The sequence below is a fragment of the Bos indicus x Bos taurus genome, chromosome 17, assembly GCF_003369695.1.
Source record: "Bos indicus x Bos taurus breed Angus x Brahman F1 hybrid chromosome 17, Bos_hybrid_MaternalHap_v2.0, whole genome shotgun sequence".
NCBI classification, from domain to species: Eukaryota; Metazoa; Chordata; class Mammalia; order Artiodactyla; family Bovidae; genus Bos; species Bos indicus x Bos taurus.
Genome location: NC_040092.1, coordinates 37,447,776 through 37,459,937, shown reverse-complemented (window position 1 = coordinate 37,459,937; position 12,162 = coordinate 37,447,776). Strand labels below are relative to the sequence as shown.

Below are 12,162 nucleotides of genomic sequence, written 5' to 3'. Positions count from 1 at the left end.
TATTATATGTATAGTATACAAATTCATATACACAAAGAATACATATAAATGTATAAAGAACACAGTATAATAGAAGAGCTGTGTACTCACCAGTAGCTTAGCAGAACAATACCTAGTATTTCTGAAGCCTCTGCTATGCCTCTCCCAGAGCTAATTTTTATAAGTATTATTTTTCATGAAATAATTAACTGACACAGTAACTGACACAGGAGGGGCATCTATTAGTTGTAAAAATAAACTATAAAAGGAAGAAAAATCTCAAACAACTATAGACTGAAATCAATTATTGTGACTTTATTACAATAGTTACAAACAATACTTTAGTGGTATTTATTCATATCACAGTTACTCAAACTATATACAATAAGTATTTATACAAGTCTACATTTAAAATAAAAAAGAAAAAGCAATTAACGTCCAAAAAAATACCCCTCACAGTATCAACAAGATTTTTTCTAAAGTTATGGCCAATAACAAAGGAAATTCACAGTTATTCTGAAAATATTTTAAAGATGCAGGAATCATATTGCACATAATATAATTATAAACCTTACTGAACAGATTTGTATATTTTAATCTAGTTTTTCACAAAATTTATATTATCATGCAATACTTCACTGTGTACAGAATGGTGGAACTAGAACAAACAGGTTAAGTTACAAACTTAATATAATGGCCACAAAATTAAATTTTTTAAAGTTATATTTAAAATAATTTTATTATACAAACCCACCCACCCCAACACTCCAGTGTAATAAAGCTTAACGGACAGAATCAAAGTTTGTTCACAGATTAAGTTACTTTTTTAGTGTTCTTCTTTGTCTTTTCCTTTCTTTTCCTTTTCATCCTGTAGTGCAGTACCGAGTTTTTTAATAAGAACTGACAGAACCTTGTCCAGTGGATCCATGACTCCTCTTTGAAGCCATTTAGGAATAGTAGTCCTGGCATGATGAAAGCCCAATTTTTGAAGAATATAATCAACGCCTACTGGATCAATTTTTCTTCCAGTCCAAGAAATTAATCTAAAATAATTATAAATCATTATTATTAATGAAGTCCTGAAGGCAGGTTCAGGAACATCACTAAGCCTCCACGGTATGCTCAAGAAAAATATTTTCAGTAGATACAACTGATTATCTAACCTATAATTCCTAGATTCACTATAACAGCACTCAAAAAATGTGTGAGCCTACACAGCAATGGAGTTTAGTGTATTTCATTGTGATTAATTTAGTTTAGGCCTCAGTTATGTGGTCTTCTTAAAACCTTTAAAGGACACCTTTAACTCAAAGATGTTGATTAACTTTATGGGGGCGGGGGAAATCCTTTCATGATGTACATGTATATCCAATTATGACGTTATATCCTTAAAATATCTATTTTCTCAATTATACTTCAATAAAGCTGGGGGGAAAAAAGACTAAAATTTACTGTTTGCTATGTGCTAAACATCTTTGAAGAAGAACCATATTTCCTTCCATATAGAAGAACAGCATTAATGGAATATTCCTGGTCTTTCTCTGCCCCCTTACTGATGGTTTATCTACTTGGCAAATTAACAGAGGAAATGAGTAGGGTAATTAAGTACCCTCCTCACCACCTACTCTTTCGGAGCCATTTGTCTTAAACTGTTCTTCCATGCCAGAGATTTTTCAAGAACAGGTCCCCAGATAGTTAACTCAAGACTGTTTATGGCTGCCTGTAACTAGGTGAGAAAGCAGGTCTGCTGACTGTACAACTTTAGCATCCCTCTGCCCCCAACCCCCAACCCCAAGCCCCCTGAGCTCTGTATCATTGAGACCCTGTAGGTAAGTCCAAACCTGGACTTTGTAATAGAAAGACACTGTTGCCTGACACTAAACAACATTCTCTTATCAGCTTTATCAGTATTAAAGGTGTCATTTTGATTTCTAGCTGCATCTCACTATTTCAGTTGATCCTGAACTTAGGTAGGGAAAAAGAGGGTATTAATCATTAGTCTGCTAAAACTGTTAACAGTTATAAGCATTTTGCATTAGTTAACTCATGTAACCATTGTAACAACCATATAAGGTAGGTAATACCATTTTCCAAAATCTTCACATGAGGCAGCTAAGACAGTTAGATCCTTTGGCCCAGGTCACTCAGCCACTATGCTATATAGCTGAGCTTAGAGCAGAGCTTTTTAACCACATTCTCCACTACTATATCATATAACTTAACTAGTCTCTTGATAGTTTTCTAAAGAAGGAAAGTAAATGTTTATGGCAAATTTAACTATTTTTATTCTCATTTTAAATTAAAAGATAAGTCAATTTCACTATATTTGATATTTATATATACTAGTTTTTTGCACTAGGACCTTTGTAGTATCTTAATATTTCTCCTGAGTATTGACACTGTTAATATTTCTCATAAGGACATGTGTTATTAATACCAAAGTGCTTTTATTTGGTTTCCACAAATTCTATCAAATACAGATAACTAACATGAAATATGTATTATGTAATTCTGGTTATAATTGTTAATTAGCAGTGTGATAATATATTGATTGGGAATTATTCTAGGAATGAAGCTGTACTATCACACCACATCAGAAAAGCAAAAAGTCAGCAGCTGTAGAGGTTGTAAGTGATTAACTTGAAAATATTTGTTGGTAAACCACATTTAACCTACTGAATTATTTATAACCTTTTTCTCATAATAATCTCATAGGAAATAGGTAAAAATATACACCCATTACTTACCTAAGAGTGGGTTCTAGATGCCACGTTTTGCACATAAAATCTCTCCAGTCCACAGTAGTGTAAGTAATGCTGTCTTCTCTGTCTTTGTCAGACGAATTTTCATCATGAATGATAACTGGACTTTTCTGTCCTGGTCGAGTAGATAAAATCCGAGGTGGAAAAATGGCTATAATGAAAATCACATGTTAATATTGCAAATATGTATTACAAATTTATTTTAAATCACTATATGAACAAAGTAATTGGCTCTATTTTTATTTATGAACTGGCCAAAGCCTCATTTAATTACATTTCTTAAAAAGTATTATTCAGAACTATGAGTAAATATCCCGTTATAAAAAAAAAAAGTAGTATTTTAAAATAAGCCATAGATAAGTGCCAATTTTTGGTATTTCTTGGAGAAAGACAATATCAAAGTTATTTAAATAGCTCTACTGAGATAAAATTCACTCATTTCAAGTGTATACTTCAATGGTTTTTTAATGTTAATGGCTATATATATATTTATATATATATATATATTTGAACAGTGGTACTAACATAGGAGTTTTTTAGGTAAGCAGTTTTTTTTCACTCTTCATAGTTGAGTACTCAAATGCTTTATGAAAAATGAAGACATCATAAAAGATATATTTAAAATAAAATTGGAGACAAAGGTAGCTTACATATGATCTTTAATAAATACAGTATGATGTCTATAGGGCACAGATTTTAAACACACAAATTGGGCATAAAATATTATGAAATATGGTATGTATTATGTACCTCTGGTTATAACTGTTAACTAGCAGTGTGAGAGAAGGAAATGGCAACCCACTCCAGTGTTCTTGCCTGGAGAATCCCAAGGACGGGGGAGCCTGGTGGGCTACCGTCTATGGGGTCGCACATAGTCGGACACGACTGAAGTGACTTAGCAGCAGCAGCAGCAGCAGCAGCAGCAGTGTGATGGAGAAGGCAATGGCACCCTACTCCAGTACTCTTGCCTGGAAAATCCCATGGGCGGAGGAGCCTGGTGGGCTTCAACCATGGGGTTGCTAAGAGTTGGACACGACTGAGCCACTTCACTTTCACTTTTCACTTTCATGCATTGGAGAAATGGCAACCCACTCCAGTGTTCTTGCCTGGAGAATCCCAGGGATGGGGGAGCCTGGTGGGCTGCCGTCTATGGGGCTGCACAGAGTCGGACACGACTGAAGCGACTTAGCAGCAGCAGCAGTGTGATAATATATTGATTGGGAATTAATCTAGGAATGAAGCTGTACTATTATACCACATCAGAATACAGATGTCTTCAGTTATTGCTGTTCTGTTGCTCTGCTTTTGTTTATTGTGGTGGACACAGTATAATTAATCTTGATGTTCTGGAAATATGTTGATTCTGCTCTAAACATGCTGTAAAGAATTTTCTAAGGCATGTTTATATTTATTTTGGCCAAAACAACTTGCTTTAATTTTTAAAAGCAAAACAACTTAAAGCTATTAAAATATTTTTATTTATAATTAAAATCCCCATCAGATCAGATCAGATCAGATCAGTCGCTCAGTTGTGTCCAACTCTTTGCGACCCCATGAATCGCAGCACACCAGGCCTCCCTGTCCATCACCAACTCCCCGAGTTCACTCAGACTCACGTCCATTGAGTCAGTGATGCCATCCAGCCATCTCATCCTCTGTCGTCCCCTTCTCCTCTAGCCCCCAATCCCTCCCAGCATCAGAGTCTTTTCCAATGAGTCAACTCTTCGCATGAGGTGGCCAAAGTACTGGAGTTTCAGCTTCAGCATCAGTCCTTCCAATGAACACCCAGGACTGATCTTTAGGATGGACTGGCTGGACCTCCTTGCAGTCCAAGGGACTCTCAAGAGTCTTCTCCAATGCCACAGTTCAAAAGCATCAATTCTTCAGCGCTCAGCCTTCTTCACAGTCCAACTCTCACATCCATACATGACCACAGGAAAAACCATAGCCTTACTAGATGAACCTTTGTTGGCAAAGTAATGTCTCTGCTTTTGAATATGCTATCTAGGTTGGTCATAACTTTCCTTCCAAGGAGTAACCGTCTTTTAATTTCATGGCTGCAGTGATTTTGGAGCCCAGAAAAATAAAGTCTGACACTGTTTCCACTCTTTCCCCATCTATTTCCCATGAAGTGATGGGACCGGATGCCATGATCTTCATTTTCTGAATGTTGAGCTTTAAGCCAACTTTTTCACTCTCCACTTTCACTTTCATCAAGAGGCTTTTGAGTTCCTCTTCACTTTCTGCCATAAGGGTGGTGTCATCTGCATGTCTGACATTATGGATATTTCTCCTGGCAATCTTGATTCCAGCTTGTGTTTCTTCCAGTCCAGCGTTTCTCATGATGTACTCTGCATATAAGTTAAATAAACAGGGTGACAATATACAGCCTTGACGTACTCCTTTTCCTATGTGGAACCAGTCTGTTGTTCCATGTCCAGTTCTAACTGTTGCTTCCTGACCTGCATACAAATTTCTCAAAAGGCAGGTGAGGTGGTCTGGTATTTGCATCTCTTTCAGAATTTTCCACAGTTTATGTGATCCACACAGTCAAAGGCTTTGGCATAGTCAATAAAGAGGAAATAGATGCTTTTCTGGAACTCTCTTGCTTTTTCCATGATCCAGCGGATGTTGACAATTTGATCTCTGGTTCCTTTGCCTTTTCTAAAACCAGCTTGAACATCAGGAAGTTCATAGTTCACATACTATTGAAGCCTGGCTTGGAGAATTTTGAGCATTACTTTGCTATTGCCTTTCTTTGAGATTAGAATGAAAACTGACCTCTTCCAGTCCTGTGGCCACTGCTGAGTTTTCCAAATTTGCTGGCATATTGAGTCAAGCACTTTTAAAACATCATCTTCCAGGATTTGAAACAGCTCAAATGAAATTCCATCACCTCCACTAGCTTTGTTCGTAGTGATGCTTCCTAAGGCCCACTTGACTTCGCATTCCAGCATGTCTGGCTTTAGGTGAGTGATCACACTATTGTGGTTATCTGGGTCGTGAAGATCTTTTTTGTATTGTTCTTCTGTGTATTCTTGCCAACCTCTTCTTAATATCTTCTGGTTCTGTTAGGTCCACACCATTTCTGTCCTTTATTGAGCCCATCTTTGCATGAAGTGTTCCCTTGGTATCTCCAATTTTCTTGAAGAGATCTCTAGTCTTTCCCATTCTGTTGTTTTACTCTATTTCTTTGCATTGATTACTGAGGAAGGCTTTCTTATCTCTCCTTGCTGTTCTTTGGAACCCTGCATTCAAATGGGTATATATTTCCTTTTTTCCTTTGCCTTCAGCTTCTCTTCTTTTGACAGCTATTTGTAAGGCCTCGTCAGACAACCATTTTGCCTCTTTGCATTTCCTTTTCTTGGGGATGGTCTTGATCCCTGCCTCCTCTACAATGTCACGAACCTCTGTCCATAGTTCTCAGGCACTCTATCAGATCTAATTCTTTGACTCTATTTGTCACTTCCACTATATGATTGTAAGGGATTTGATTTAGATCATACCTGAATGGTCTAGTGGTTTTCCCTACTTTCTTCAATTTAAGTCTAATTTGGCAATGAGGAGTTTATGATCTGAGCCACAGTCAGCTCCCGGTCTTGTTTTTGCTGACTGTATAGAGCTTCTCGACCTTTGCCTGCAAAGAATATAATCAGTTTGATTTCGGTATTGACATTCTGGTGATGTCCATCTGTAGAGTCTTCTCTTGTGTTCTTGGAAGAGGATGTTTGCTATGACCAGTGCATTCTCTTGGCAAAACTCTATTAGCCTTTGCCCTGCTTCATTCTGTACTCCAAGGCCAAATTTGCCTGTTACTCCAGGTATTTCTTGACTTCCTACTTTTGCATTCCAGTCCCCTATAATAAAAGGACATCTTTTTTTAAGGTGTTAGTTCTAGAAGGTCTTGTAGGTCTTCATAGAACCGTTCAACTTTAGCTTCTTCAGCATTACTGGTCGGGGCACAGATTGGATTACTGTGATAGTGAATGGTTTGCCTTGGAAATGAACAGAGATCGTTCTGTCATTTTTGAGATTGCATCCAAGTACTGCATTTTGGACTCTTTTGTTGACTATGATGGATACTCCATTTCTTCTAAGGGATTCTTGCCCACAGTAGTAGATGTAATGGTCATCTGTGTTAAATTCACCCATTCCAGTTAATTTTAGTTTGCTGATTCCTAAAATGTCAATGTTCACTCTTGCCGTCTCCTGTTTGACCACTTCCAATTTGCCTTGATTCATGGACCTAAATGGCAACACACTCCAGTACTCTTGCTTGGAAAAATCCCATGGACTGAGAAGCCTGGTATGCTACAGTCCATGGGGTTGCAAAGAGTCAGATACGACTAAGCAACTTCACTTTCACTTTTCTTTCATGGATCTAATATTCCAGGTTTCTATGCAATCTTGCTTTGTACAGCATTGGACTTTACTTCTATCACCAATCACATCCACAACTGGGTGGTGTTGTTGCTTTGTCTCTGTCTGATTCTTTCTGGAGTTGTTTCTCCACTGATCTCCAGTAGCATATTGGGCACCTACCGACCTGGGGAGTTCATCTTTCAGTGTCATACCTTTTTGCCTTTTCATACTGTTCATGGGGTTCTCAAGTCAAGGATACTGAAGTGGTTTGCCATTCCCTTTTCCAGTGGACCACGTTTTGTCAGAACTCTCTACCATGACCCATCCGTCTTGTGTGGCCCTACCTGGCATGGCTCATAGTTTCGCTGAGTTAGATAAGGCTGTGGTTCATGTAATCAGATTGGTCAGTTTTCTGTGATTGTGGTCTTCATTCTGTCTGCCCTCTGATGGAGAAGGATAAGAAGCTTTTGGAAGCTTCCTGATGGTAGAGACTGACTGAGGGGTAAACTGGGTCTGGTTTTGATGGGCCAGTGAAGATAATGTTGACCTCCTTCAAAAAGTCCCATGCATGTGCTGCTATACTCAGTGCCTCCAAGCCTGCAGCAGGCCACCGTGGACCCACGCCTCTGCCAGAGACTCATGGACACTCACGGGCAAGTCTGGGTCAAATTCATATAAATGGTAGTGAAAAAAACCAACTGTGTTACCCACCTTTTTCTTTTTCTTTAAGATAAGCTGATACTAAGTCATGAAGAAACATGATAAGCTCAGCATCCATCGTCACACAGATGTGGTCAGTGAACTCTGTCACCACACTGCATTCTACCTTTGGCTTCAGGCTGGCATCTGCAATGGCAGAGTTCTTCTATATTAAAAGATTATTGAAATAAGTCCCTCTTCCCATTAACAAGGGATTTACATGGGTCCATGTAAAGCCATCCACTTAAATGCAACTATAGAGAAACCAGTAGTTTCTGTATGTGATTTATAGGAGGATGATGATAATTTATGAGCATTATAGAAGTATATGTTATTTATTCCTCATAAAAACCTAATGAATGAAGTCCTGCTAGCTCCATTTGAAGAAGAAGAGGCACAAGTGGAGTACATTTTTTGCCAGACATCAAATAGCTGGTAAGAATATAAATCAGTTTAAACCAGAAAATCAGTTTCATTATAAAACAAAAATAATCTCTGAGGAAAAAAGGAAGCTTGAAGATCCTGTAGAATTTTCTTAGTTAACTTTAGAAACTAAAGATTGTTTTCCACATACCCTGTAATGAAGGTTCTTGTGGTTCTTGAACATGAATGGATTTAAAGTCAAGCTGCATTCTTGGTAGTGCAAAGATTGTCTCTGTTTCATGATTGTAGCTGGAACCTCCTCTAAATCCGCTGAGCAAACTAGAATTCTTCACTGTTGTGCTATTCTCAGTGTTATTAGCATCAACATTACGAAGCAGGTTTAGCTCTACAAGCATAATAATAAAGACAGTAAGAAATTAATAGGCATGGATAAGCATATAGCTGTCATGACACTGATATACAGAACTTTTATCGTTTCAAAAGATGGAAAATGAAGACATTTTTAAAAAAGAGGCATATTAAAGCTTTGGCTTTGAGACTGGTTATATACCTATACAGATACAAATATGTGTGCTGTGCTCAGTCACATGTCATGCACTCATTCGGTAGTATGTGTCTGACTCTTTGCGACTCCATGGACTATAGCCCACCAGGCTCCTCTGTCCATGAAATTTTCCAGGCAAGAATACTGGCATGGGGTGCCATTTCCTACTCTAGGGGATCTTCCTGACCCAGGGATTGCACCTGAGTCTCTGGCATCTCCTGCACTGGCAGGCAGATTCTTTACCACTATTGCCACCTGGGAAGCCCCCAGATATAAACATGGACACATGTATTTATACATACATCCATACACAATGGACTTCCTTAGTGGCTTAGACTGTAAAGAATGCACCTGTCAATATTCTCAATACTGAAGCTGTTATAACATGGTTTTGGATAAATCCAATACATTTTGATTTTTGTTCCTTTGAATATTATTCTCAATTGAAATCATATCTGAATTTAAGAGCTTTATTAAGCTCCAAGTTTTTCATAGGTTAAATAATTCTCTCTTATAAGGTATGATTAAATACAACCCCAATCTTGGGACTAGGTTATAAGTCCTGAGTTTCCCCAACATATGTGCTATGTTGCTATATGTTGTATATATGCTATATATGCAAACAGAGTTGTCATAAAAATTAGCATTTTCTAGTTACACAGGTAGCAGTTCAGTATGCTAACAGCCCCTCCATTGTATCCCAGTTCAAAAGAACTCCTTCTCCCAAAGTCTCTTATTGAGAAGGTAGAATAATCAATACATGCAGAATTTTCTAATTTACTTCCTTATCCTCTTTTGTTCTCAGAACATTTTTTAACAGTCTTTGATCCCTAGGTTTGCCAATGCATAGTAACTATTTTCCATGAGGCCCAAGCCATCTTCTTTTCCACTCTGAAAGGAAGTCATTTTTAAGCAAAACATTCAAGTCTTAACATGTCTCAGTTTAGTCAGCTTTTCAATACAGATGAAATGATTGATACAAAGCAGTACTCTAAACTGTAACAGAAAAACAACCACAGAATAAGAATTTTCATGACTGCGTTACTGCAAGACCCGTGAATCTAATCAAATGAAAAATTCATCAAAAGCACTCTTTATTAAACTTACGACTTCACTGGAAAACTAATATTTAGTTTCACTTTATTCCAGCCATCTGAACTTTGTGTTATTCTGTTATTTAGGTTTTTTTTTTTTCATTTTTTTTAAATTTTATTTTATTTTTAAACTTTACAATATTGTATTGGTTTTGCCAAAACTTTCCCAAACCTCCAATTGTGAACCTTAGTATAAAAATATATTTTCAAATTATAATAAACAATTTCACTTATGTAAACCAATTTTATTTTGAATGTTTTCAGTTACACTGAAAATAATTTTAGTCCATGAGATGTGGCACTGCTAGGGTGTTGACTCATGTAGTAATATTGCTACTTATGGTGCTGGAATAAAACGAAGCTTGTTGAAAGAAATGGAAATGCTCTCTCCACTTTAATTAATGCTCCCTCCACTTAATTTAAATTCTAAACACAGTCAACAGAACTAAAAATAGAGAATACAAAACAGATCTTTCCAAGGAATCAAACTTTTAACCTTCATTCCTTGTGGCCGTAACATAATTGAACCATTCTTTCACACTTGCTACTCCATGGGGTGGATTTTCATGGCGACGCCTGGTTATCTTGGTTATTGTTGCCATAGGACTTTCCAAAGCACCACACGGTTTGGTAACCATGGTATTGTGGCCCAGATGAAAATCCAGTGTTTGCACAATATATGTAGAGTGATCATTAGAGCCTAGAGGGGGGAACAAGTTTCTTAATGTAACAAACTATATTTTAGATGGAAGAAGAGTTGTGGCCCTAGAGCAATAGATTCAGCTAGTTAAGTCATACATAGAGAAGGTGTAAAAACAGGGAGTACATTAAGCGAGAAAAAAAATAAAATTCTTTTTCTTTTAGTTATAACTGTATTTATCCCCAAGAAGATGAAGAACATCAACCACTTATTTCCTTCATCATTAAGATATCAGAGAGTAGAAAATTAAAGCTAAAAGAAACTGTAAACAGAGGCAGAAGTGCAGCTTTGTCCATAGAAGTCTTGTAAAGCAGCCCTGACTGGCAGTCAGTTTCCTTACTCTACCACTGTGTGTTGTCTTCTCTTCATGTTTCTCTAAGAAATACTTAAAATAACTATGACTTAACTATGACCAGCCATGGCAGCAGAAATTTAACTGCCTAAGTAAAAAACAGAATAAGATGGTAAATTCAGAAATAAGCCCTTTAACATGTGCCAGTCTTTATAGATACTGACTCATTGGCAGTAAACTCCTTAACATGTCAGGTACATAATAATAGAGATGGATTTCAGAAGTATCATAAGAAAACAGACAAATGATATGGGGAAAGAAAACTACTTTGTCGTATATAATCATATAAGAAGATGGGTAAAAGTGAAAGCTGAAAATGGTAGTTTACCATCTTCCCATATTTTCTGAGCTTCAGTCCAAAAAGCAATATTTGGTTCCTCTAAATGAAAAAGGGCCCAGGATTTTGAACGGAAATTTGGGCCATGAAAACAAGCTAGTGTCATATGATTTCCATGTAAGCTCATTGATCCTCCAAACTGCATTCCATCTTCAGGTAACGGAATCTGAAATAAGGATATGTGGCATCCTGACACCACCTTCAATACTCCCGGCCAATGTCGATGATGAGCTGCATCGAGCACTGCAAGAAAACAAAGAACCATTTATCCCAAAGTATCTCATGAGCATCCTGAGTGCTGGGTAGGAAGACAGCACATGGCTACTTTCTACAACTAAAGTGACTCAGATAAGGGATAAAACAGTTCAGTCCCTGGTTAATATTAAGCGGAAGCTAATAAGAATACAGTCTTGGAAAAGATGTTGTGTAAAGATGGATAGAACTAAGGAAAGTAACAATCTTATAATAATAATTACAACCAATGCTTCTATAATAATGATTTATAAAGTGCCTGCATGAAATTTTATCCAATTCTCACAGTAACTTTATAAATGAGGTGTGTCATCTAGAGAAAACACCTAGTTTACAGAAGAGGGGTTAAGTAAACCAGTGATCAGAAGACCTAGATATCAAAGGCAGATGCCTGATTTTAAGTACTTAAAAAAAAAAATCTTTTATAACCTTGTTACTCAAAAGTGAGGTCTGAGAACCAGCAGCATCAGCATCACTTGGGAGCTTGTTAGAAATTCACTCTTATGTCTATTCCATATTTCCTGTATCAGAATCTGCATTTTAATAAGATCTCCAGGTGTTTCAGATGCACATTGAAGTTCAAGGAGAGCTAATCAGATACACAGCTGAACACTGAACAACATGGGGGTTGATATACAGGGACACTGAACCTTCACAAAGTCAAAAATCCATGTATTACTTAAAGTTGGCCCTCCAT

The 12,162-nt window shown here is 37.2% G+C and overlaps 1 protein-coding gene across 5 annotated transcripts in view; it reads right to left on the bottom strand.

Annotated features, from left to right (window-relative positions):
* Nucleotides 1-271: 271 nt before the first annotated feature.
* KIAA1109 (KIAA1109 ortholog) overlaps nt 272-12,162 on the bottom strand; it is a 195,382-nt gene continuing 183,491 nt past the window's right edge. For 3 of the 5 annotated variants that reach the window (XM_027567285.1, XM_027567284.1, XM_027567283.1), the window contains 6 exons: nt 11,205-11,456; nt 10,321-10,524; nt 8,377-8,571; nt 7,815-7,949; nt 2,727-2,892; nt 280-1,022 (listed from right to left, as the gene is read on the bottom strand). In XM_027567285.1, the coding sequence (XP_027423086.1) occupies nt 806-1,022; nt 2,727-2,892; nt 7,815-7,949; nt 8,377-8,571; nt 10,321-10,524; nt 11,205-11,456 (1,169 nt within the window). In that variant the 3' untranslated portion in view covers nt 280-805. Of the gene's footprint in view, nt 1,023-2,726; nt 2,893-7,814; nt 7,950-8,376; nt 8,572-10,320; nt 10,525-11,204; nt 11,457-12,162 lie in introns of all 5 variants that reach the window. The other 2 variants (XM_027567282.1, XM_027567286.1) reach the window with 2 other exon arrangements.